At 42.7% G+C, this 25,732-nt stretch overlaps 1 protein-coding gene across 1 annotated transcript in view; it reads right to left on the bottom strand.

Annotated features, from left to right (window-relative positions):
- Positions 1–1,492: 1,492 nt before the first annotated feature.
- Positions 1,493–25,732, bottom strand: part of LOC142490150 (phosphatidylinositol 3,4,5-trisphosphate 3-phosphatase TPTE2-like) — a 46,045-nt gene continuing 21,805 nt past the window's right edge. The window contains exons 7-17 of the mRNA XM_075592017.1: positions 24,828–24,892; positions 22,348–22,408; positions 17,313–17,394; positions 17,077–17,165; positions 16,231–16,292; positions 13,990–14,070; positions 9,904–10,009; positions 4,508–4,605; positions 3,707–3,802; positions 2,753–2,823; positions 1,493–1,711 (exon numbers count right to left, since the gene is read on the bottom strand). Coding sequence (XP_075448132.1) covers positions 1,612–1,711; positions 2,753–2,823; positions 3,707–3,802; positions 4,508–4,605; positions 9,904–10,009; positions 13,990–14,070; positions 16,231–16,292; positions 17,077–17,165; positions 17,313–17,394; positions 22,348–22,408; positions 24,828–24,892 — 911 coding nt within the window. The 3' untranslated portion in view covers positions 1,493–1,611. The remainder of the gene's footprint in view (positions 1,712–2,752; positions 2,824–3,706; positions 3,803–4,507; positions 4,606–9,903; positions 10,010–13,989; positions 14,071–16,230; positions 16,293–17,076; positions 17,166–17,312; positions 17,395–22,347; positions 22,409–24,827; positions 24,893–25,732) is intronic.

Genomic DNA, 25,732 nt, shown 5'->3' with positions numbered 1-25,732 from the left:
ATGTGAACTAATAGTGACATGTTTAAAGCAGCAATCTTTCCCCCATAGAAGCATTTGTTTTTACCTCTATTTTTCAGAGGGAGGGAGGAGCTGCAGAGCTGAACTGCACCACTTAAAGCTTGAGCATCCCCCGATTGCCAGGAAAAGACATTTTGAAAGACAGTGAGTAAATGGGAAAAAAAGATGCTATGGTGTCAACCAATGGGAAGTTGCGAATCCACCGCCTAATGATGTCATGGATTCCTATTGGCTGCCAGAGTAAGGCTGACCGGTGGCAATGTTTCTACAGGAGACACATTTTTCTTCGGGAGATTAAAAACATATTTTTTTCCTTGGCATCCCCAGTGGAACCTAGAGCTAGCACTTACCGGTTCAGGTATGAACAAAGGTATAAAAAAATAAAAAAATAAAGCCACGTGAACTGACATCTTTTGAGAGAAAAAAAATAGACCAGTTCTTTAAAATATATATATATTTTTTAATGTTTTCATGGTAACCAAATTCTCTGGAGGGTTTTTACAATCTTCACCTAATCTCTTACGTAATAAGATTGTTTGTAAACTTTTGTATAAACAGGCAAATCGTTAATACACACCCTTTTTTCTTGGTTTCTAATTATGTTAACACGACGAGCTAAACAAACTAATGAGAAAGACAACAAGTATTGGATAGGATTAAAATGACATAAAACCTGGTGGGGACAAATAAACGATAAACGTAAATCAATTACTTTAAAAGGTGATGAAATCTGGTCTGCTCTGTAAGACAGTGCCTTTAAAGATACTGTTCCACTTGTCCAGTAATGTACTTATGTAAGAATGTATTTTTGTATAATAATCACTCTACCTCTGCCTCTTTCATCCTGAATCCACACTCCAGAGATCTTTTTGATGTAAGTTGGTATGAAAACATTTCTAGCGAGACTTAGAAAAATCACAGCGGTGGCCATTTTGCAAACACATGGTTTATAGTACTCCACCATTTACTGCAACTTTCGATTTTCTGCTGCATTTTGAGATCTACGATTTGGACACGCTCCAAACAAAGGCTGTGTGTATGTTATACGTTCTCTGAAAGTTATATACCAATGTGCTTATTGCAATAAGGGTCACAAGCCTTAATGTACACCGTTTTAAAAAAAAAAATCTAAAAAGAATTAAACAAACCTTAAAATGGTATAGAAGGCGTTACATGTTTACACTTTATCACAATCTTGATGGGACTGCAATTTTAAAATGTAGTTTGTGTAATAATACTATCACTGCAGCAGTTCCCCATAAACTGACAAGAACACTGCAATCTGATTTGATTTCTAGCAAACATTGAAATAAAAATATTCACTAGAGGAATAAAAGTGTTAAGTACTTGGTGAGGTACGCATGCAGACTTATTTAACACAATTATAATATGTACATATTCACATTTGCAATCTGTTAAAAGATAGTTTCTTAGCAGATTCTCAGCGCTGCTTTGGCACATCATCTCTTTGTTAAGATGGACATGTTGCAGTCCATGTTCTCACGGTGCCACGAATGCTTCAATGCACGGTGAATTAAGGCATAGTGATCAATGTCCAGACACCACATGTGTGCAGGTGGGAAGATCTGAGCATCAGGACTCAAAGTTTAGCTCCACAGCAAAGTTTTCTTTGTAAATTTTCCCGGATTTTTCTTTATGGGGATTGTCCAGCTCATTTTTGGAAAGGTAAAGCCTACAATGAAAAGCAGTGCATTATTATCTGATAAAGTTATATGTTATTTCACGTCTGTTCAGCATCACTGCAGTTGCTTCTATTAATATTATTTATAATATCAAACTTATATACGGTGTGTATCTGTGAAGCACCAGATGGCTTCACATCGTATGGAATTAGGGCTATAATCCCTGGCGTATAAACTTCCAACATCAGCCATGTTATTTAAAGTCTCTGCCTTAATTTACGTTATATGTAGCCCTGGTAAGAAATTGAGCTATATATCTATCCTCCTACTGGTATAAGCCCTGCTAAGGGCAGGCTGCCAGTAATTATCATGGGTTTCCCCCACTTCAAGCGCTGCTCTGAGTGGTGGAGGTAGGCCACCTGACTCTGTGTCTAAGGCAAGAGACATAGGGGAGGGGCCTGCCAAAGTCATAAAGGCTGGGTACAGCCTATTTAGTGTATCTTTTGTTCCTGTGAGTTAGCGAGTTAGCTAGGTTTCTGAGCAGTAGGGCCTAGCTAGCAATAGGTGGACCATTGCCTCTCACCCTGCATAGGGGGTGAAGGAAGAGCTAGCCCCACCCTGAGCGCCCGCGGCTTGGGGTGGTGGCAGGGACACAGTGATCCAGAGAGCCCATCCTGAGGGTGTGCAGTCTGGAGGGAGAGAAGACCCTGTACCTGATACCAGCGTGTTGCTGTGTTTGCTGTGTGCTGTGTGCTGTGTGCTGCTGTGATAATAAAGGAGAGCTGCTGCTACTTTTATAAGAGACTGACTGAGACTGGAATCTCTCATCCCTGAGTGGGAATTCTCTATAAGGGTTCCACCCCATATCCCTGGGGCTTCACAGAGATGGAGGCGTTGCACCACTGAGACCAGATGAAGGCATGAACCCCAGAAACCTGTTCCTGTTATCCCCCATACCATCGCGGGAGACTCAGGACCTCCTGTTGCACACATGTATGCACCACACCCAGACATGTAGCCAGACCTTAGTACACCCTAGGGGGTCCGATCTGCGACCGAGTGGGGGTCTATGGGTTACATACATATCTCACCTGTTGTTTTCTACGAAAGAAGTGTTGAACCAGAAGTAGAACGGACAGTCGTCGTAGCCCTTTGGAAGACCCTAAATAAATATATTCAATGTTACAAAAGTGTAATCTTTTTAAATATCTTTGTTATTTCTGCCCTTAGTGCAACCTTTGGAAAGTTAGAATAATGCATCGAAATGAAATAATAAGCACATTATTTAGGGTGAGCATTGTTTTCTACATATCTATGTATTCAAGTTTTACCGGCCGCAGTGCGAGATGGGGAGGTGTCGGCAGCTCAGAATATCATCACCTGGGGCATGGAGTATTGTTGTTTTACACCAATAAATCTACACTGTCAACGTTATGTTTGAGTACATAGTAGACGACAACACAGCAGAGAATACCTGTTTATTTAACCAATCCCTTACTGTTTGAGTGTCAACAGTGAAATCAGCTGTGCAATATAATATAAAAGGTATATTGATGTTGTTATAATGGTTCAGCATGTTACCCAAGTGACTGCTTTTAGTTGATATATTTTTCATAATTTAGAATCCACGTGTTTTGCATTATCGTGGCTGTGGAAATGCAGTCGCACCTTGTATAGACTGTCATTATAATGAGTGATTCTCCTGACCACGACTATCAGCAATTCAGAAACCTGTATGATGTCAGGGCTTTCTTTTACTTATATTTTGTGGAGGAACACTTCTAATGTATAACGCTTGCCTTTTTGGTTCACGGATGTGCAAACAAAACAATTTGCTGAAAAGAGATTGATCACATACTTAAATCGGGCCAGCTGGTACCAAAGAAATGAACAGTACAATTACCGCCCTAATATTGAATCCAGAATTGTAATATAAATATGTGCAGATTATTTTGAATATTCCCAGAGAAACTACCATTAAATCAAATCTTCCTAACAGAGGCGATAGTTTCATGACCAGAGACAGAAATCTGACATATACTTACAGCACTAGACTCAAATCTTATTTTGATGTCCCCAGTGATAACAGGGCAGCCTTCCAAGCTGATGACGGCTGAATTGTTTCCAGCATCGAAAAACAACTACAAGACAAAAAGATTGCATGAGAAACTCCTGCAACATATTCTGCTTCTAAGTCCATGTATATTTTATATACATTATTTTTATGTAGTACACACATATTGAGGCGACAACATATGAATTAAAGCGTAATGCTTAGGTGCTTACCACAATACTCCTGGAAAGCCTGTGATATCCGGAATGGGACATTTGGTCACGGCTGTTTCGCCGCGACCAAATGACCGCTGGTGTTTCGGCTACAGACGGATACTACGCCGCAGCCGATCCTCCGCTGAACACTGAGCCGCTTCCTGCTTCTAACATTAGGTAAGTTTTAGGGTAGGGGGTTAACTTTAGGGGTTTTAGACTAAACTCCCCCGGGTTAAGGTTTTTAGGGTAGGGGGTAGCGTCAGTATAAGGGGTTAATAATAGGGTCATTTAGGGTAAGGGGTTAAGGTTTTTAGGGTAGGGGGTAGCGTCAGTATTAGGGGTTAATATTAGGGGGGGTTTAGGGTAAGGGTTAAGGTTTTTAGGGTAGGGGGTAGCGACAGTATAAAGGGGTTAACATTAGGGGGTTTAGGGTAAGTGTTGTTAGCGGTGAAGCACCCGGCGGCTGAGTGTCCCGGCGGTGAGGTGAGTCGCGGCTAAATGCTGGCAGTCATTTGTTCGCGGTGAAACAGCCATGAGTAAATGTCCCAGACCACGTTATATTAGTAGCCTTTTCTTACCTTACAGTTTTCTTGAGTCTCACAAACACATTGGAATATCACTTCTTTCTTCATTATTATCTGTACCTTCAAATCACATCCATTACTTTTCCCGACACCTTGAACATAAATATAATTTAGAGCTCGTCATTAAAAACAGGCCAAAAAAAACCATATAGTCAGGAGGAAACGATACTATTATACATCTCTGCTGCATTGTCTGCCTGTAAAAGTGAAAAGATGCAACGCAGACTAATAATGTAACAGCCCCAGATGCACATGCTACAGAATCCAATCATTTAACCTCTGGTGTTATTTACTAAATTCTTCAGGCTGCAAAACCAGTAGAAAGCCTTGCCGCAGATTTTGCAAAGGGAAAAACTTCAGTTGCTTTCAATGGGATTTCTTGTGCTGTTTTTTTTTTTACTGGTATTACCCCATGTCTACAGCCGGTTGACTTTTGTAAATAAAGCTCTCCGTGTCCCCTCATGGCATTCAATGGGTTAGCATGCTACTGGCCCTAATATCGTCCAGCGAACATCATCACGTTTGTGCTCGTTCCTATTGGAGATGATGTCCGCAACTCTCAATTTCTGACGTGTGGGTATGAGTAGCGACTTTGTAATCCCTGACCAAGCAATCACATGACCACAATGACAGTAGAATCATAACCCCCCACGGGTTCATTCTTTTATGTGTGGAACTCTTCACTCAACTGGAAGAGACTTACTGTACAGTACAATATGTGTTCATGCTGATTATGCCACAACCTCATTATAGGTATTCTACACAAATACATTTCTGATCCTGGTGTATTTTGCTTACTAAGGGGTAAAACCATGAAGAATGTATATTTGTCACTTCATGCAAGAGCCTAAACTTTCCCACTGTGTCTCCTTCCGAGTGTTAGCTAAGTTTAATAGCTAATAATAATGTGTAGCACATTAAAGATTGTGGAAATGTTAGATGGAATGATGAATTATGTGCAAAAGTAATATTAATCAATAAGTAAACACAACACATTTTTGCCGAATAATCTCATGTCACATAAATAATTATAGGTATCATTAAAATAATAACTGATGTAGTTCTATGTAAAGAAAATAAGGGGATGAACTGAATTTAAGAAAGAAAACTGAACAGATGTTGAATAAACTATTTTCTTAAATTAGATGGCACATACATAGTATATGGAGTGGGAGGTTGTGCACTAAATTGGCAAGGTATTGTACACACACACACACACACACACACACACAACAATTACAAGTTTTTATATGTTCCTTTTAATCTCAAAATAATATGGTAACCACTGTATCTCGGAATCCAACGGTATACAAAGTGGGGGCCAAAGAATTAGTAGCCCAAGGGGACTGACTACATCCTCCCTCTGGTTTTCAAATACCTCATGACCTCACATAAGGGCATAGCATCCCACCACATTTTTATATAATAAAAACACAACATGGTAACATTATAACATAACTGATTCCACCCTGGTAATGTGTCCACCCCTTCAGATATTTTAGACCTCACATTTGGGGTAACCATCACATGGCAAGTGGCCACTGGGGACATATTTAGAGTTCCCTACCCCAACTTGGGCGGCAACCGGAAAGATTGTCCGTATTATGGCCTGCAACTGTCCGCGCCCGGGAGCGGGAACAGCGGCAGCCGGAGGCTTAGCAAGGCCTCCCATGCCCCGGATATCATAGGGGCTGCTTCATTAGTCCTGCACCTGCTTCCGCGCCCTGCACTGCTGCAAGAAAATGTTCACCGTAGAGGTCCTCACCAACGCAGCATGGGCGGATGCAGGATCCGAACAAGAAGCAGTACTGGTCGGTACCAGCAGCGGAGATCCCTCCGCGCTGATCAACTCGTCCGGGGCGCACGGCTTAGGCAGTAGCTATGGCTCGCTCTCGGGCCTCGTAGATGGCTTTACACTGCAACCGGAGCTGGGACATTCCTCCAGGGACATCGGTCCAGCGATTATCGACATCCCGGATCTACACCCCCTGGTAGAAGTTGGGGCTCGAGATGGACGAAGGAGTCGTTACCTTGGGAGGGTTGGAAGCGTCATCCGACACCTCATCAAAGGATGCACCCTCTCTGTCCTTCCGGAAGCTCATGGACCCAGCGGTGGATGGTTCCTCCTGTGGGGAGCGGGGCACCAAGAGCGTGGCGGGCCTCGCTTGGCCGGGCCTGTCCAGGCACCAGCTCGCCTCCTCTAAGGTGCGGATCGTACCTGGAACTGACTGGAGAGCAGAAAGGGACTCATACTGTCGCACACCGGCCAGTGTGGACTCGGGTACATTTGTTGGTAAGATTTCTTCTGCAGGGATGGAAATACCGCTGATGTCAGTTCCCAGGGCTCCCAGCGAGCCTGCTCCAGAGTCCATACTTAGTGAACTGCGGCTCCCAGACCAGATTTCGGAACCGACCAGGTGCCAAAGCAAATATCCAGAAATTGGGCTGGTAGGTATCGGATGCCTGTCCAGCCATTTCCATCAATATTTGGAGAAGCCCGTTGATATCGAGAAGTTTCCCAGTGGGCAGCAGAGTCTTGGAAATCTCCACTCCAGGGCCCTGGAGGCGGGGGTACGGTGCGTGGCATTCAGAGCACCGGGAAGCAGATCCCAGTGCAGGTCCCACCCTTTCACACAATGGGCAGACCAACCGGAGCGAGTTCTCCCCATTGTGGGGAAGTAATAGCAGACCTCCTGGGAGGGCAAAGTGAGTGCCTTGCTTCCCATCCATCGTTGCAGCTATCTGGGAGGCAGCGTGTATTGCGTCTGTTCAGCAATACTACCACGTGCGACTGTGGCTAAAGCCCCACATCCGCTGCTCGACAGTAGGTAGACATGCCTTCAGCTCCTCCCTCTAGTAATTCAGTGGTACGGCTTTAGAGAACAGGGTGTAACTTGGCTTTTGTGCCAAGCCCAGATAATTGAAAAAGAACATGATGCATCTCCCTTTGGTGGGTACCACGTTAGCATGGAAACAAAAGAAAACAGCGCACAACGCCAAATGGTGAAGCAAGTTTTACAATATAATATCAATTAAAAGGGTAATATATCTGCGTACATAGTAAAGGTTGGTAAAGTGCATTTAGTGTGTTTCACACTGATTACCACTCAGCAGCTGATGTCAAGAGAGTCTGGTGCTTGCTTCTCTCAGCTAGTGCCACTCCGTTGGTTCTGGGGCAGGGTTCTTGTCAGTACTTCACTCCCAAGGGGGTTTCCCTTTAAGCAGCCAGGCTCCGCTGGAGATATTGGTGCTCAGTGGGACCACTCAAGCTTCCAAGCCGTCTGGAGCAGCTCCTGTGGCTCAACAGATAGATCCTCTGCACGGTGGTAAGACCGCAGCTTGCAGGGGCACACTCAGCGTGCCACGATGCCGCTCCGTCGCGGGACACTGCGTGATGACGTCACTGTCTCCGTAGCAGTGATGGAATCGGCAGGGAGGTAATAAAGTCTCGCAAAGTCTCTCAAAAAGGCCCAAATCAGCACACAGGAATGATAATAGCAGGGCAAAGCCAATAAATAGGCAATAGCAGATATAAGGCAATAGAATAGTGTCATCCAAAGCGTTTCGTAGAATTAACTACTTCTTCAGGGAATAATTAGGCCATTACCCTGGGTAATATATATTACCCTTTTAATTGATATTATATTGTAAAACTTGCTTCACAATTTGGCGTTGTGCGCTGTTTTCTTTTGTTTCCATTTTCTTAGAGTGTGTGGGGTGCTGAGCCACCCCCTGTGTTTATAGCAGCAGACGCCCTTATCAGTAACACGGTTATGTGATATTATTTATTTTCTATATACCTCACTGTGGGAGTTGTGGTTTATTCCTTTTCACATATTTATATGGTTTAGTCACTGCACTGTGTAGTTTTTATTCACATATATTATAATATTATTTTTAGGTTAGTCAGTTAGGTAGTAGCGCACAGTATTTTTTCTGTTTTTTACCACGTTAGCATGGCTGCAGTTCCTCAAACGGAGGTTCAGGCTGCCTGCGGATCAAGCGCCCCTCCTCGGATACCTGCCCGCTCACACAAAAAATGAACAGCACGGTGCAGGCCGTAGTTTTCTCGGGTGGAGCCCTTGAGACACTACCCCACACCTCTTTTTGGTTATAATAGCACTGTGCAGGCCGCAGCTTCCCTTTGGTGAAGCCTCAGGGATACCGCCCCCGCACCTCTTCGTAGTAGTGAATTGCCGCATGGCAGCCCCCAAGTGGGGACTGCCATAGTATAGCTGCAGCTCCTCAAACAGAGGTTTTGGCTGCATGACGGTCAAGCGTCCTTCCTCAGATACCTGCCCGCATATACAGAACATAGGTCAGAGAATCAACTGCATGGCGCAGGCTACAGTCCCCTTTGGTGAAGGCTCTGGGAAAACTGCCTGTGCACCTCTTCTTAGTAGTAGCGATTAAACACACACTGCAAGTGCATGTAACTTGGAGAGGAGGGGTCCATGTGTAGCTCCATTTTGGCGGGGATCCCAGTCCTTCACCCATGGGCCCTCTGATTTTGCATAGTAAGACTCCCTTCTTTTCTTGCTTGCTGCAAAAGCCTGTCCTCATGCTATCTCAGCAGCGCCTCCAAATGTAGCAGCTTTCCCCCCACCCTAACTTAGATCATGTAGTTACCGGTGTATTCTGGTGCTGGTGCATACCTGTGAGATAGAACAGAAGGCCTGAGATCTCCGCGTGGTATAGGAAGACATCAGGACAGGCTACCACGGATGGTTCTTTGGTCAGTGGAGCGCCTGCAGCCCAGGAGGATCCTGGTGCAGCCAGGATGAATCTCATAGGCAACTTTTCTTGGTTGTTCACACTCCAGACATCACACCAGAGAGGGTATAACTGGGATTTATTGGGTACATCCTACATATTACAGGTTCCATTCCCTGAAGGCAGTACCCCAAGCTTGAGGCCCTGAACACCCCTCCTCAGCATATCTTACCCTCTAACAGGGGAAGGCCTCAGCCCACTCCTGTCCAAGAGAGACTTACTGCTGCATCCTCATAGCAGGGAGGGCAGCACAGAACGAACTCCCAGAACTCTTACTCTAACCTCTAGAGGGAAATCCCCCCTTTCCCAGGGGAGTGGCTTGTAAACCAGCCTCCTATCAGTCATAGGCCCCCTTGTAATACCAGGCTACTCCTGAACTTTATTAGGTAACACACATATATAACAATACAACCAGGCCCTGCAGGATTTGTTCCCAACACTGCCCACTCTTTACTGGGACTTACAGTGCTAGAGGGGCCAGAGAATTAGTAGCCCAAGGGGACTTGGCTACACATATAATTGTTTTTATCAATGTGTATTGAAGCATAAAACATGCTTTATAAAAGTACCGCTGTGTAATAAGTGCGATATCATTGATCATGTCACTGCAGTCTTACCTTGAATTGAGTGGATTCTGATGCTTCTAATCCCGAGCTTCTTCTCTGGAGGAAGCTGCAACTTGTATTTGTTCTTCACAATTTCATAGTATCCAACATACCTGCTCTGCAATGTATCAAGGCCGTGAGTGTTAATAGACATGTGTAAAACGTCTGTGCACTTTGTGATATTCTAAAACAGTAAAGATATTGAGAAAATCGCCATATTTGTAACAAGAAAAAATCCTATTCAGTGATGATAAAGTTGACAGCCACATTTATATTTGTGTAATTTTAAGCAACCTTCACAGATGAATGGAAGTCTTCCGGGAACCGTGTGAAAGTTGGCGCGTTGCTCAAACTAATGTCTGACATTCTTTGAAAACAACTCCAACAATATTCACACCGTGAACGGGGAGACATTTGCACAGAAAAGCTTTATTTTCCTATATGGGCATACTTGAAAACTTGACATACAGTATGAGAAATCTTAGCTGATATTCATGTTTAAAAGATCTGAAACAAATGTGCACTTCTTTGCTACAGATTTTTTAGAGAAGTCCCTGATTAAAAAAAAAAAATCTGTGTTTCTACAGTATGCAATTACCATAGTATTTCCACATTGCTGCAACAAAGTCACTGTTTAAAGTAGCCCTAACATTTTGTTTAGTGGCAGAAGGCCCACGGCATCCGAGTGCCTGACATGTTTCATGCAGGTTTCACATTCATGCAGGTGCCCACTGACATCAGGAACAGAAGAGAATATCCTCCTCTTCCTTCCTAATCACGTCCACATCTCCATGAAAGCTGCGGCCCCAAACTCCCCACGTCACCTAGAAACAAGCCATGAAGCCATGACTGATGACAACCGCTAAAGTAATATATATATATATATACATGTAGAGGTATCAGTACCGTGTTAGCCGAGCTTCAATAATCAAAAAATAAATAGATGATACCGTTTTGTGGCTAACGAAATGCTTTTATTTGTACGAGCTTTCGTGATACTGATCTCTTCTTCCTGCGATGTTACAATGAATGAAGCAAGGATAACTTAAAAACAGTGTCTCTTGGAATGTTATCTGTGCTGTTCCTTCCCCCGGTGTGGATGTGTTTTATGGCTAGAGGTGTCAAAGGGTAACTGAAAGCAAGTGAAGAAAGAGTGTGTATGTGTATCAGTGTGAATAAAAATGAATGGAGAGCCCACAGTATAAACAGTGCTCTACACAAGGTGTGTGTGGAGTGAGAGGGATATAAATGGTGTGGGTGGGTGTGGAAATGTGAGAGTTTGTAGCACAACTAAAAGTGTGTGTGGATACTATGTGGTCCCTATTGGTGTATATGGATGGAAAAATAAGGAGTATTAGTATGTGTGAGAGACAGCTGTGTGTGCATACATATAGCACAGTATGTACAGACATGGCCTTTAGCGCTCATGGGAAGAGAGTTCGCTAGTGTCAGTAATGACTCATAAAATTTCGATCTCTGTTTAGGCCACTGCTAAGTGTCCCGAACAGTTGCATAAATTTGTATTCATGCAACCGTCTCTCTTTCGGGGTTTTAAGATTACCTTTGAGTATGGCAACCCTCAGATCGTTCATCTTATGGCCAGAGTCAGAGAAATGTTCGCCAACAGGACTGTCTCTTGTTCCGCGTGTGATGCTGTGGCGATGCAGGTTCATTCTCTTGTTTAGCCCCTGTCCTGTCTCACCTATGTAGTAGCAGCCCCCTGGGCATTTCATGCACATGATGAGGTACACGACATTGCTGGAGGAACAGGTGAACCCTCCTCTGATTTTGTATTCCCGATTCTTGTGTGGTATTTGTATTGTGTCCGCTGTGTAGAGCATTGCGCAGGTTTTGCATCTTGGGTCCTGGCATGGTTTTGTCCCGCATTCAGTTGTACTGCTGAATACTTTACTCCTCACCATAATATTCTTGAGATTATGGGGTTGTCTGTATGATAATAAGGGTGCTTCAGGGAAGACCTGTTGCAGTCTTGTATCTTCCTGGAGGATGGGTTGTAGTTTCCTGGCGATCTTTCTTCACTTGCTTTCAGTTACCCTTTGACACCTCTAGCCATAAAACACATCCACACCGGGGGAAGGACAAGCACAGATAACATTCCAAGAGACACTGTTTTTAAGTTATCCTTGCTTCATTCATTGTAACATCGCCGGAAGAAGAGATCAGTGTATCTCGAAAGCTCGCACAAATAAAAGCATTTAGTTAGCCACAGAACGGTATCATCTATTTATTTTTTGATTATATATATATATATATATATATATATATATATATATATATATATAGATTGACAAATTACCAAAAAAGCTACTCGCCACCTGCCCCCTAAATAAGAAAAATTCTGCGTCTCTCTGCACCATTCTTTTCCCATTTTATTTTCCCACAACAATCTGCCACATCTTTGGTGGCACAAGTCTAAAATTCTGCATCTCCTCCCTCTCCCCCCACCATCTCTCTCCTCCCTCTCCCCCCATCCTCTCTCTCCTCCCTCTCTCCTCCCTCTCTCCTCCATCCTCTCTCCACCCTCTCCCCACCCTCTCCCCCCATCCTCTCTCCTCCCTCTCCCCCCATCCTCCTTCTCCCCCCCATCCTCTCTCCTCCCTCTCCCCCCAATCCTCTCTCTCCCTCTCCCCTCCATCCTCTCTCCTCCCTCTACCACATCCTCTCTCTCCTCCCTCTCCCCTCCATCCTCTCTCTCCTCCCTCTCACCTCCATCATTTTCTCCCTCTCCCTTCCATCCTCTCCCCTCCATCCTCTCCTCCCTCCCCCCTCCATCCCTTCTCTCCTTCCTCCCCCCTCCATATCCTCTCTCCTCCCTCTCCCCTCCGTCCTCTCTCTCCGTCCTCTCTCCCCTCCGTCCTCTCTCCCCTCTGTCCTCTCTCCCCTCCGTCCTCTCCATCCTCTCCATCCTCTCTCTCCTCCCCATCCTCTATCTCCTCCCTTGTCCCTCTCTCTCGTCTTTCCTCCCTCTCCCCTCCATCCTCTCTCCTCCTTTTCCCCTCCAACCCCTCTCTCCTCCCTCTCTTCCCTCCATCCTCTCCCCTCCATCCTCTTTTCCCTTACCAGTGCACACACACACTCACTCCTACATCACCTTCTCTCCCCCTGCACCTCACACACCACCATCCCCACACACATCACCCGATTCCCCCCACACACATCACCCTCTATCCCCCTTGCATCTCAGATAACCCCCTTGCATCTCAGATTACCCCCTGCATCTCAGATTACCCCCCTTGCATCTCAGATTACCCCCCTTGCATCTCAGATTACCCCCCTTGCATCTCAGATCCCCCCCCCCCGCATCTCAGATCACCCCCCCCCTTGCATCTCAGATCACCCCCCCTTGTATCTCAGACCACCACCCCCCCTTGAATCTCAGATCACATCCTCTCATGTACATCGCATGCCAAACTTCAGGGGCGGGGCCTACACAGGAGGCCGTAGCAATAGCGGAGCGAGGAGCCTGCTGCATTGGTGGGGGGAGGGGGGGAGCGGGGAACAAATCTGAGGCCCGGCAGCCAGACACAGAGCTGGCGGCACCGAGACAGCTGAGGTCAGGCACAACTGTCAGCGCTGGCTAGGCCTCCCGGCCCGGGACAACGTGTGTGTGTCAGTGTCCCCTTCCCTCAGTACCAGCTCCAGTCGCTGCCTCTGCCGGTCCTGCAATGCCATCAGCAGCATGCACCATCTGTCACCTGCCTGACACAGTGCGCAGCCATGCCCCCTGCAACACTCTCCTAGTGGCTTCTGCGTGACGGCGCCACGCTCCTCCCATGCTCCTATAGGATGAGGCCTCAGTCCCACAAAGCTCCTCGTACCCTGCGCACGCAGGCGCTCTGTTCTATGCTCTATTCTTCCTACGCTACACAGATAGCGTAAGGAGAATATGGGTGAGTGATGTAATGAGGGACATAACCGTGCAAACAATTCTGACATTGAATGGACCCCTTTTGAAAACCCCTAAATTAATAACATCCTTTAAAAAAAAATGATATCCATAATGATTTGCCACTTCCTTTAACAGGTTAAACTGAGAATACAGTACAGTTTCAATGGCACGCAGATCACTGCACTTACCTGAGAAGGTGTTTCCACGCCTTGGAACTTGGTGCTCACACTTGTGTCAGTCCTGCGCTCTCCAAAATAATCCAAGCTTTCCTAAGGCGAAAAAAAGTAGTATTGGAAACAGTTTCCACTTGTTTCTTATCACATCAGCGTGAGTGGAGCTGCATTATAGAGTAATGCTTTGCAGACATCTCCACACAGGCTCAACATGCCAAAACTGACAATATAATGTATGTAAAAATCAAGCATTACATGAACAAAAGATGCAAGAGTAAAAACATCTCAAAGTATCACAGTATCACAAAGGGTATTCCTTTTGGTAGAAAGCAACCTCTGGACTAGAGTAATATTCTTTGAACATATACCAATCCCACATTGATGAATAATGTATGGACACCTACTTCAACCAGTGCCAATTCCATGAGATACATATACAAGGCAAGCTGTTTATTGTTTTTCATATTTTTCACACAGGGTATGATTTAATGGAGTAACAAGGGCAAACCAGATTATTTCCTTAACACCCTTCAGATGACTGACACAGCAACAGAATAGAAAAGGTTTTCAAACAATCACACATACATTAATTTTAATTATGGAATGTTGAGACAACTTTTAGAATGCTGTGTACTAATAAATATCCTTTTTAGAATGAGCAGAACAGCTGACATGTGCAAACCAGTGTCTGAGTATTCAATACTTTCCATAAACAATTAGAACTATCCATGTACTGTAAATCACGTACAGTATGTGCGATTTTATATTTAAATGTCTGAGGATTGTTGCACCAATAATAATAATAATAATAATAGTGTCACTTGGGGGTTTTCGTTTGCCTTCCTCTGGATCAAAATACTGTAAATACAAATATAGGATAATTATGTCATCTAAATGTAACAGATTGACATAAGTATTTTTTCATAGAATAGCAGGCTTCAGTTCCCTTTTGGAGGGATATGTTCTGATATGCTGCTCCAACACTGCTATTGAATTGTATGTAAATGCTGATATTCTGTGTGTAGCAGAGTCCCCCTCTTTACCTCTGGTGAGGGGGAACTGCTGGGTTGCCCACCGGAGCTCCACGCGATTGGGGAGAGGTGGCGGCTGCCGTTTCGGACTGCCGCGCTTGCGAAGTTGCGATCGGAGTGGCGGCCAGTTACATGGCTTTAAAAGCCCATAGAGACTACAATCCCCAGAATGCTTTGCGGGAATTGCGCGGCTGCCATCTTGGACTGGCTCAGCATAGCCTGAAGCGGGACTACTAGTCACAGAATCCTTGGGGGGAGGTAGAACTGGTGGGATGTCCCAGCCAATGGGATTGGAGCAGCCTGAAAGGAACAGGATATCCTCTGGGACAAGGAGCCAGTGTGCTCAGTCCTGACGGAGGAGCCAAAGGAGAAGGTAGTGTCTAGGGAGCAGTTCTTCCTGGGCTAGGCCTAGACCTTGAACCTATGCCCCAGTTAGGCCCTGAGCCATAATAGAGGAGTGTTGTAGGGAAGGCCCCAGAAAGGGACTCTTCCACTTACTGATCTTTCTGCACTAGTGACCGGACGGCCCGAGAGGCTCTGCGACCTCGGATCAGGCCGCAGTACACCAGAACATTCAGGTGAGACCCTACGGCTGGAGCTCACCTCACGAGAAGGATCAGGAACCATTAGGAGTGAGGGGATTTGTGTTGGAGGCCCTGCTACATGGGACCCGCTCCAACTCACTACGCCAAGCAGCACCTGGGTACTGGAGTACCCAGGCAGGTACCCAACGTGCACCTACATCCACAGGGGATAGAGCTACCTCACATTTGGGTGGGACTTGCTGGAACAGGACACCAGGGGTATTGGTGCCACAGCACACTCAGTACTTTGGGGGAACCTTCAAGTGTTGGGTTACTGGGGTTATACTGTGGGTACAGTTGTAATATGTTATATATGTTAGTATGTCTGTACAGTAAACCATGTTATATACATTGTGTGGTGTATTATTCATTACTATTTATTGGTTCCTGTGAGGGGTTATCCCACCAACATTGGGATCCCTCATAGGTGGAGGCGCTGCACGCAAGGAGACAGAGCTCACCCCAAGCTACCCGAAGCAGAGGGTTAGGCCTCCTGTGAGCAACAGGTACAGCAGCACGTGTAGTTGCCCGCGTAGTTCCCTTAGGCATGGGGAAAGGGGGCTACATGTGTTATATGGGGATATGTTTTTTTTTCTGGGGAACAATGAAGTCTGCAACATCTGCACATTTCTGTACAGTACCTTTGCACTCTCAAACTGGTCACTGTCAACAAGCCAAGTGCAGATAATGGTGCCCGTGCGACCTAAAACACAGATACATAAATGCTAATTAATAAGGTTTTTTCTAAGTATCATCTTTTTGTTATAAACATCAGAATAAAGCGATTACGTTTCACAACTTCTATCATTAAAAACAAGCTTCTACTATTATAACATTTCAAGTAATATTTAACAAATCATAGAAAATGTCAGGAAAACGAAGTAAAGATGCTGTTTGTGAGGATAATGCAGAGAATATGTCGATCTAATTCAGGAGTGGGCAAAATAAGTCCCGCGGGTCACATCCGGCCAGCCAAATGATTCTATCTGACCCACCACATGTAAGGCCTTCTTCTTTCCATAAGCCCTCCCCGGGGCCCAAACTGTGGTGCGGGGCCCAACCTGGCAGCAGAGGGAATCCACCCACATGGTCCAAACACAGAAGTTAGGCCCCAATGGGGCATCCCTCCCCCCCCCCCTTCCCTGTTCTGCTACCATCTGTCCTATGTCTTCTGTGACCCTGTTCTGTTGTAGGGGTGCCTCAGCTTGTTTCTAAAACGTTTATCAGCAAAGATACAGTATATTGCTTTTTGAAGTATGTCCTCCGCTACTAAACCGTACAAAAGGGCAGCACTATATGTTTGGCGTGTGGCAGTGTTTGAATTTTCTCAGCATTATGGACTTTTTAGCAGTTACCTCCTCTGTTATAATTGTTTAGCAAAAGTACATTGATAACACCACTACCTTTGAAGTGGGTGAACCGGGTTTGAATCCCCGTGCCAGCATTTTTTGACCTTGGGCAAGTTGCTTGATCTCGCTGAACCCTACCTTTGCCTCCTTTACAGTGAATGGCTATAACATTTTTTGGATCCTCTGCCATCCATGCACGAACACTGGCAGTGAAGGACAGCATGTCCCTAAAAACAAAAAGTACAAGATTGAACATAACAGTTACATTTCTTTTCTTGTGCAAGGTACTGTAAGCCAGTTGCTGTTCAACCCACCATTACTTTCCAATGCATTGCAGGCCTTTCAGCTTTAGGAAGGGTAACAAAAAAACTTACGCTAGAGCTGGGACATTGTGATCATCTATAAACACCCGTTCCACCCGATAGTGGAAGTATTTGGGGTCATATCCTTTCTCGCCTGTAAGAGACAATGGTGGGGTGATAAACAGCATAATATTCATTCCAGTGATTACGTGTAGAGGAAAGTCATTATTGTCTATGAGCTTTCAAGCTCTCGCAGATTTCCCTCCTCATAAATTCCTTTATCACAATCAAACTATTCTGACTTTCTCACAAATCACTTCAGATGAAGCTAGAACAAGCAAATATTATGAACTGTCCACTGTCCAAATGCATAGAGGACTCTTCGAATTGAAGAGCAAGCAAAAGGATAACATTTTCCGGGCAATGTGAACCTAAGCAAGTCGTCTTAGTGATAATAAAGCTAGGTTAATTGGTTAAATAGCAACTAAAAAAAATTGGCTTGGTGGTTCACAAGAACTGAACTTGGGAAGCCCTAGAGCTGCCAGTATGTGATCTGGGTTTTGACTGGACACAACACGTATATATAAAATCTTCAGCCCTTGTAGATCCACTGCTGCATGATGGCCTCCCCAATCATCTTACCGGTATTGCACTTGCAAGCCTCTCTTCTCCATGTTGCTCCAACAAATATTCTGATTTCATTCTCCCATCTTACTTTTGGTCATCTTCTTGGTCTTTTGCTATCTCTTGGAATCCAGTTGAGTACCATCTTTGTCCAACAATAGTAATTTTTTCTTGCAATATGTCCAGCCCACTGGCATTTTAATTTCTTCACTCATGTCAGGATGTCACAGACTTCTGTTTGCTTCTCAATACCTTTTTCTTCACGTTTCTTCAAGTAATAGCCAGCATACATCTCTTAATACTGATTTGCGTTGTCTGAAGCTTCTAAGTTATCTTTGCATTTACAGAAGAGGCCAAGTTTCACATTCATACGAGAGCACAAGCAGGATATACTGGTTAACTACTTTCCTCTTGAGGCACAGTGGAAGGTTCCCTTGAAAGATTGTCTTATTTCTTACAAATGACCTCCACCCCATCTTCATTCTCCTATTGATTTTAATTTGAAAGGTTCATATCATAGATACTTGCTGGCCAAGTTAGACAGTCTTCAAGTTCTTCTTGAGACACACAGATAACACAGGACATAATCCAGGAGAGGAAGAGCGAGAAAAACCCCCACCAATGATCTACCATGTATCCCTACAGAAAAAGTGTTAAAATCCACGAAGAATGAGAAGGCTCCCGGGAAAGATGGAATTACAACTCAAATCGTGAAAATAACTGGTGAAGAAATAGACAAAATCCTTGCAAAACTCTTTACATGCTGCTCGAAGAACAAGACAATTCCAGAACAATGGAGCAATGCCATAGTTATCTTTAACAACAAAAAAGGAGACAAAGATCTCAAGAACTTCAGACCAATCAGTCTAATTTCAATCACTTGTAAGATTTTTATGAAGATAATTGCTAATCAGTTACAGCAGACACAGCTTAGCAAACATGTGGGATTTTCAGTGGATACAACATAATGAAACATACAAGTCATACAAAAAGTGATTTCACAAAGTAATGAATACAATCTACCACTCCATTTAGGATTCGTAGACTATGAAAAAAGCATTTGATTCTGTCTACATCTCAGTGGTTCTAAATTCATTAAGAAGAAGCATACATTGATATTATAAGGAACATTTACGAGAATGCCAAATCAGCCATTAGATTACATGAAGATACAAGCAAGATAAGGATCAGCATGGGAGGGCAACTGGGAGACACCATGTAACAAAAAATGTTCACAGCAACACTGAAAGAATCATTCAAGACATTGCATTGTAAAGGAATCAAAATCAACAGTGAATATTTGAGTAACCTACAATTTGTTGAACTCGCCGAAGCAAGTAAGAAAGTTGGCCTGCATATGAATCTCAGCAAGACAAATGTGTCAAATCTGCAAAGATCAAAATAAATGGAATAGAACTAGAAGAAGTTGGAGACCATGTCTACCTTGGCCAGCATGTAACAATTGATGGGAACATTTGAAATGAAATCAATAGGAGAATGAAGATGGGGTGGCGGTCATTTGGAAGAAACAAGACAATATTTCAAGAAAACCTTCCACTGTGCCTCAAGACGAAAGTTTTCAACCAGTGGACTCTTCCTGTGCACACGTATGGACGTGAAACTTGGACCCTAAATGTGAAGATAATTCAGAAGCTTCAGACAACTCAAAGCAGTATGAAGAAATGTATGCTGGGTATTACCCTAAGAGACATGGAAAATAATACATGGGTTCAAAACCAATCAAAAGTCTGTGACATCATCACAAGGGTGAATAATTTCACATATTGCAAGATGAAATTACCACCATTGGACAAAAAACGTAAATGGACTGGATTCCAAGAGAAATTAAAAAAAACGGTTACGAAAAGTAAGTTGCGAGGATGAAATCAGAAAATTTGTTGGCGCAACATGAAGAAGATGGCTTGTAACCTAAGTACCTGGAAGATCATTGGGGAGGTCTTCAAACTGCAGTGGATCAGCAAGTACTGAAAATCATGATGATGCTATATTATGCACATTATGGGCATTCTTTTGAATATACATATACTATATACTAATGTATATACATATACTAATGAACCAAATATACATATACTGTATATGTGTATGTATATATATATATATATATATATATATATATATATATATATATATATATATATAATATATATATATATATATATATATATATATATAAAAAAGAAAAGGAAGTGAAGTAGCGCCAATTAAGAAGTGTTGAAATAGTGTAAAAATATTATTAATGATAATTTAAATGAATATTTCTAAATAGGCAAAATCACTAAAAATTATAGATGTGTATACTACAATTTAAAATAAATATATATAACATATATTATGTGCTCCTATTTCGTGAAAAACAATTTAAGACAACCAAAAACATGTGATAACATAAAATACAAGCAAAAAGAAAAATTGATATAAAAACCAGTCCTTGAGTGAAAATCCTTAAATAGGAAAAAATAGTCCTGGTATGAGGGGATCTCCGGCAGCTCTCAAATAGGATGAACCACATCCAGATGATACCCATTCGAAAAGAAAAAAGAGAGAGAGCGCACGCCCCATACATAATACAGTACATTTATTGGGAAAGGGGAGGGGTGGGAGGTGGGGGGAGAGTAGAAAATCCACTCACAAGGGTAGGTTAAAATCAAGCAGTGTGTGAAATATATCACCACCAACTCTGGTCACTCAGCCTCCAGACCCTGCAGTCCAAATCTCACTTGAAGCTGCTGGTAGAAGTTCTCTGGTGCATGAGTAGAAAGGCTCCTTAAAATCAATAATGCAGTCTTTGAGTTTTTAGGAAAATGCGCATGACAGGCTGTATCGAGCGCTGATACACATTGCGGCCAGCAGAGATTGGAGATTTTCCTAAAAACTCAAAGACTGCATCATTGATTTTAAGGAGCCTTTCTACTCATGCACCAGAGAACATCTACCAGCAGCTTCAAGTGAGAGTTGGACTGCAGGGTCTGGAGGCTGAGTGACAAGAGTTGGCGGTGATATATTTCACACACTGCTTGGTTTTAACCTACCCTTGTGAGTGGATTTTCTACCCCCCCCCCTCCCCTTTCCCAATAAATGTACTGTATTATGCTATGGGGCGTGCGCTCTCTCTCTTTTTTCTTTTCTAATATATATATATATATACATATACACAGTCAGTTCATTTGTCATGTAGCCGGCCGGGAAACCGCAGATGGCAGCTGCCTAACAACAGCCTGCTCAAGGAATCCCCGCGACAAGACTAATTGCCCATCAGGACTAACACAGCGGGGTCCCTGCGTCTGAATGGGACTCCCGCTGTGTTAATCTTACCGGGCTGCATCAGTGTGGAAGAGACGCGCAGTGAGAGTAGAAGAATCAGTCACTCTCTCTGCGCACCTATAACAGATGATCGCGCTGCCTTTATTTTAATAACATGGGATTGAAGCAGGGGTTCTCTGGAGCTGAACTGCATTCATTTCAGCTCCGGGCACCCCCTGCTTCCTGAGTTACAGGCCCTGGTTATGGGGTGCCGGTATTTCCTGCATGTTTAAATGTCACGAGACGCGGGAGAATTAAACTTGCCGGAGATACCGGCACCCCATACTGGGGCCTGTAACTCAGGAAGCAGGGGGTCACCAGGGCTGAAATTAATGTGGTTCAGCTCCAGAGAACCGCTGCTTCAATACTAAGTACTGTAATTAAAATAAAGGGAAATCATCTGTTAGAGGTGCGCAGAGAGAGTGACTGATTCTGTCTACCCTCACAGCACATTTCTTCCAGATTCATGCCGCCCGGTAGGATTAACACAGCGGGAGTCCCATTCAGACGCAGGGACCCCGCTGTGTTAATACTGATGGGCAATTCCCCCCTGCTCTGCCTGTGGCTGTGAATGCTCCGCGGTTCAACAACACATGTGCAGAGCAGGTTGGAGATACAACTGACTGCATCTATATATACACACATACATATATATTTATACTTGGTTCATTAGTATAGTATATACAAAAGAATGCCCATAATGTGCCTAATGGCTTAGCACCACGTATGTACAAATTTACTGAGCACTGCTACTCCATAAGACTCCATTCTGCGTGGATTAGTTAATACTGTATATCCCTTTATGGACCATTGCAATGATTGGGCTGCAAGGTGTCTTACTGGGTGCAGTAAAAAAATAAAAATAAAGCATGGAGCACACAGGCAGGGGAAAGCAATAGATGCCAAAGTGAATTTTACACAGGATATATTGGTACAGGTAGAGCAGATCAATAACATTTCAGGGAAGGCTTTTTTTTTTTACACCAGGGTCTGCTGCCCTGAAATATTATTGTTCTGCTCTAATTATATCAATATGCCTGGTGTAAAATTCCTCTACAGAGCCGAGAATAGGACACTGATTATGTTTTTTTTAAACTGGTTTCTATTTTTAGAATGTTTTAGCTGCATTTTAAAGCAAAATGTTTTGTAAAATACTTACTGCATAAGTTGTAGATTTTGTAATGATCTTTATGCTTGGAGTCTAAAAATCTTGCAACATCCTTAAAAAGAAAGAAAGTGAAATGAAAACTTGTAATCCCTGATTACAAAGTATTTGTGGTACTTAAAGCATAACACATGTTGAATTTCAATTAAAAGTGTATATGACATGGACAATAAAAAATAGCAATGAAAATGCAATACAACAAATAGCTCTTACTGTACTTCACTTCTACAAAACCTCTCTGTCTGATCGCCCTGATCATCAAAGTCTCCCAGCTACACAACTGGTACAAAGATACTGGTGCAAATATACTGCATCATACAGTATGTAATCAAAAGACGTGAATTTTCATATTTCTATGCCATTTACCTCTCTGGGGGAAAACCTATGGCATATGGTAACGTACTATATATGAAGACAGCACTCAGATCAGTAAAGGCAAAAAAAGTCTGTATTAGGCATCAGTACAAAATGAACAGGCCGCCCAATCCGACGTTTCGGTTCCGGAGTGGAGTGAGAAAGGTTCCACTCCGGAACCGAAACGTCGGATTGGGCGGCCTGTTCATTTTGTACTGATGCCTAATACAGACTTTTTTTGCCTTTACTGATCAGAGTGCTGTCTTCCTTTACCGGACGTGAGAATGGTAATGTTGTTCCATATATAATATATATATATATATATAATATATATATATATATATATATATATATATATATATATATATATATATAAACAATTCTTAATAAGTAATGTATTGAGGCTCTGAATAAACTGTTGCACGCTGTGTAGAGTATTAACATTTTCGGACACATTTTACTACAACAGATTTTTGTGTGTTAAATTCATAGTTTTTTTCTATAATAAACAGGGACCTGAGACCCTGGCAGATATATATTAATTATATATTTTGCATAAATCTGGGGTGGTGGAAGCAGATAGATATGATTTCAATTGAGTAAGGGGTTAATATTTACTTAATGAAAGTACCTTGCACAGGAGAAAGGTGAGTTGGCTAGAGAAAGCCATGTGTAATAACCCTGGTGCTAACTCACATGTTCACTTCTGTGCTGTTTGTGACAGATGGTATATAGGGACAGATTTAGGGGAGATATTACTCATTTGAGGAACCTTTGCGAAGGTGAAAACTGGGCCAGCTAGAGAGCTGTGTATTAACCCTTATCCCGTATGCAGGTATGTACTCACAGGTGTGCCGTGCGTGACAATTATGCGCAAACCTTTTAGTTATTTAACTGTATATGCACCTACAGTACTACACCTGGAAGGTTGTAGCATGTTAATGACAGGCTGTTCCATGCAAAACAAATGGAACAATTTTGCCATAGCAGTTCATGCCTTACATTTTGGACATTATGTAGTCCAACTCCCAAACAATCACATCTCTTTTGTATATTCCCCAAATAAATTATCCAGAAAGAAAGACAAAAAAGGTCTAGAGGTGCATTAAATAATTATTGTGAATTGATGCACACTCATACCCAACCCCCAAAATAGGAAAACACAGATTATACAGAATAACATTATCTGGATCTGGGGGCTCCCAAGTTCCAGCTCAAAGAGATGCTGTATGAGGAATCAGAGGTACAAAGCAAGGAATTAGATATTTATAAAGTAACATAACAATGGTGTCAAAAGTGTGGCAATTGTTCATATTACTTTAATAAATAAGGAATTGCTTGTTTTTTACTTATGGGATTTACCCGTTTTTGTTTCTCATTCTATCAACATTTACTAAGGGCTAATAGCCAAGACTGTCTCTAAAACAGCATTGTCGCCATGGCAACGCGGCGTCAAATGACGCCGGATACCTGGTATGGGGGGCACGAGCACTGGGGCTTAGCAAGCAGGGGGGTGCAGGGCCAAAAGTTTGCGCACCCCTGCACTAAGATACAATAGCTTCATGGTTAAGGTTCAGTAGAAACTGTAGAATTAGATCTTAAGTGGTTTTGAATTACGCAACATGTATTCATCGTAGTGAAGCCATGTAGCCAGACTATTAATCACAATTCTCTTCTAGCTTCTCTGTCAAAGGTATTAAATATTTGATCGTTTTAGTGCCAACTGCTGAGGTTAACAGGAGCTCAAATCTTCTTGTTTAAATGATGCTAAAAATAGACACATCAATATCAGTGTGTGTCAAGTAACTTGTTCTCCATGCGACTGTATCCAATATTTGCTCACAGAAACAGAGGTAAAACATGCAAAACGGATACAAAGCATCTTGATACGTTAACACAGTATGTTGTATTTTGTAAATGATGCATTTAAATTACATTTTTGAAAAACAGAATTCAAGGGGTCTGGGTATCTTTTATCCTCTTTGCAAAAGAACGTAACTAAATCTGCTTCCCTGTCTTGGTACATTAGAAGTATGATTTGAAAACATGATGTACTGTATGTATACAATATGATTATTTTACAATTACATTGGCTGACAACAGTCACATAAAAGACGCACCTCAATAGGATTCCTGTAAAATGACTGCTTTCCAGACGATGGAAAAGACATAGCAATTATTCGGTCTATTTAAAAAAAAAAAAAAAAAAAAGGAAGTAAAGATTATTTTGTTCCATTATCTGTATAGATCAAGGAAAACAATCGGTTAACTGATCGTTGTGAACATTTCTATTAGACTAATATTAATGTTTTACACGTTGTTGTACATGACCTTTCAAAACAATAAAGGTCCTTTTTTTCGTTTCCAAAAGACATAATTTATGATGTAGATTCTTTGTGTGTTAATTTAGTTCCTGACTGGTAACAGTTGTTTTGGGGGTAAGTGGCCCCTCCTCCCAGAGCTCACCCCTCCCCACCTTTTTAACTTGGGAGGTTCTAGCATTTTGCTGAATGTACAGGACTCACTGTGGTTGTTTCCCCTCATACAGAGGTAAAAGGAAGGGTTCACAGTTTAGTGTTAGGACCTGCATTAATTTTGGTTATACCTTGACGTTGGTATGCAGGCTTATGTCGCTTTGGCCAAAGGGTTTAACTACATAACCAAGTAAATATTATTATTGAAGTATTTAAACTTTATACTTATTACTTTATATTTTTTGTCAATTGGATGTAGCATTGGGCACCCCTGTCTTTTGTTTGTATACATTGGCCACGCTCAGTAGCACTCTTTTTGACATATATATATATATATATATATATATATATATATAATATATATATACATATAAAATATATATATATATATATATATATATATATATATATATATACACACACACTGTATGATGTCGTGGATGTTGGAGCTAGAGCGTGCTGGGATTGTGTGTGTTACCTTAAAACTCACCTCTTAAATAAAGCATAGTCCCTCCTACCAACCATTGTGGCCAAGCACTGCCATCTACTGC

Source organism: Ascaphus truei, chromosome 3 (assembly GCF_040206685.1).
Source record: "Ascaphus truei isolate aAscTru1 chromosome 3, aAscTru1.hap1, whole genome shotgun sequence".
In the NCBI taxonomy this organism is placed as follows: domain Eukaryota; kingdom Metazoa; phylum Chordata; class Amphibia; order Anura; family Ascaphidae; genus Ascaphus; species Ascaphus truei.
The sequence above is the reverse complement of the archived record's forward strand: the minus strand, read 5'-3'. Positions and strand labels throughout refer to the sequence as shown.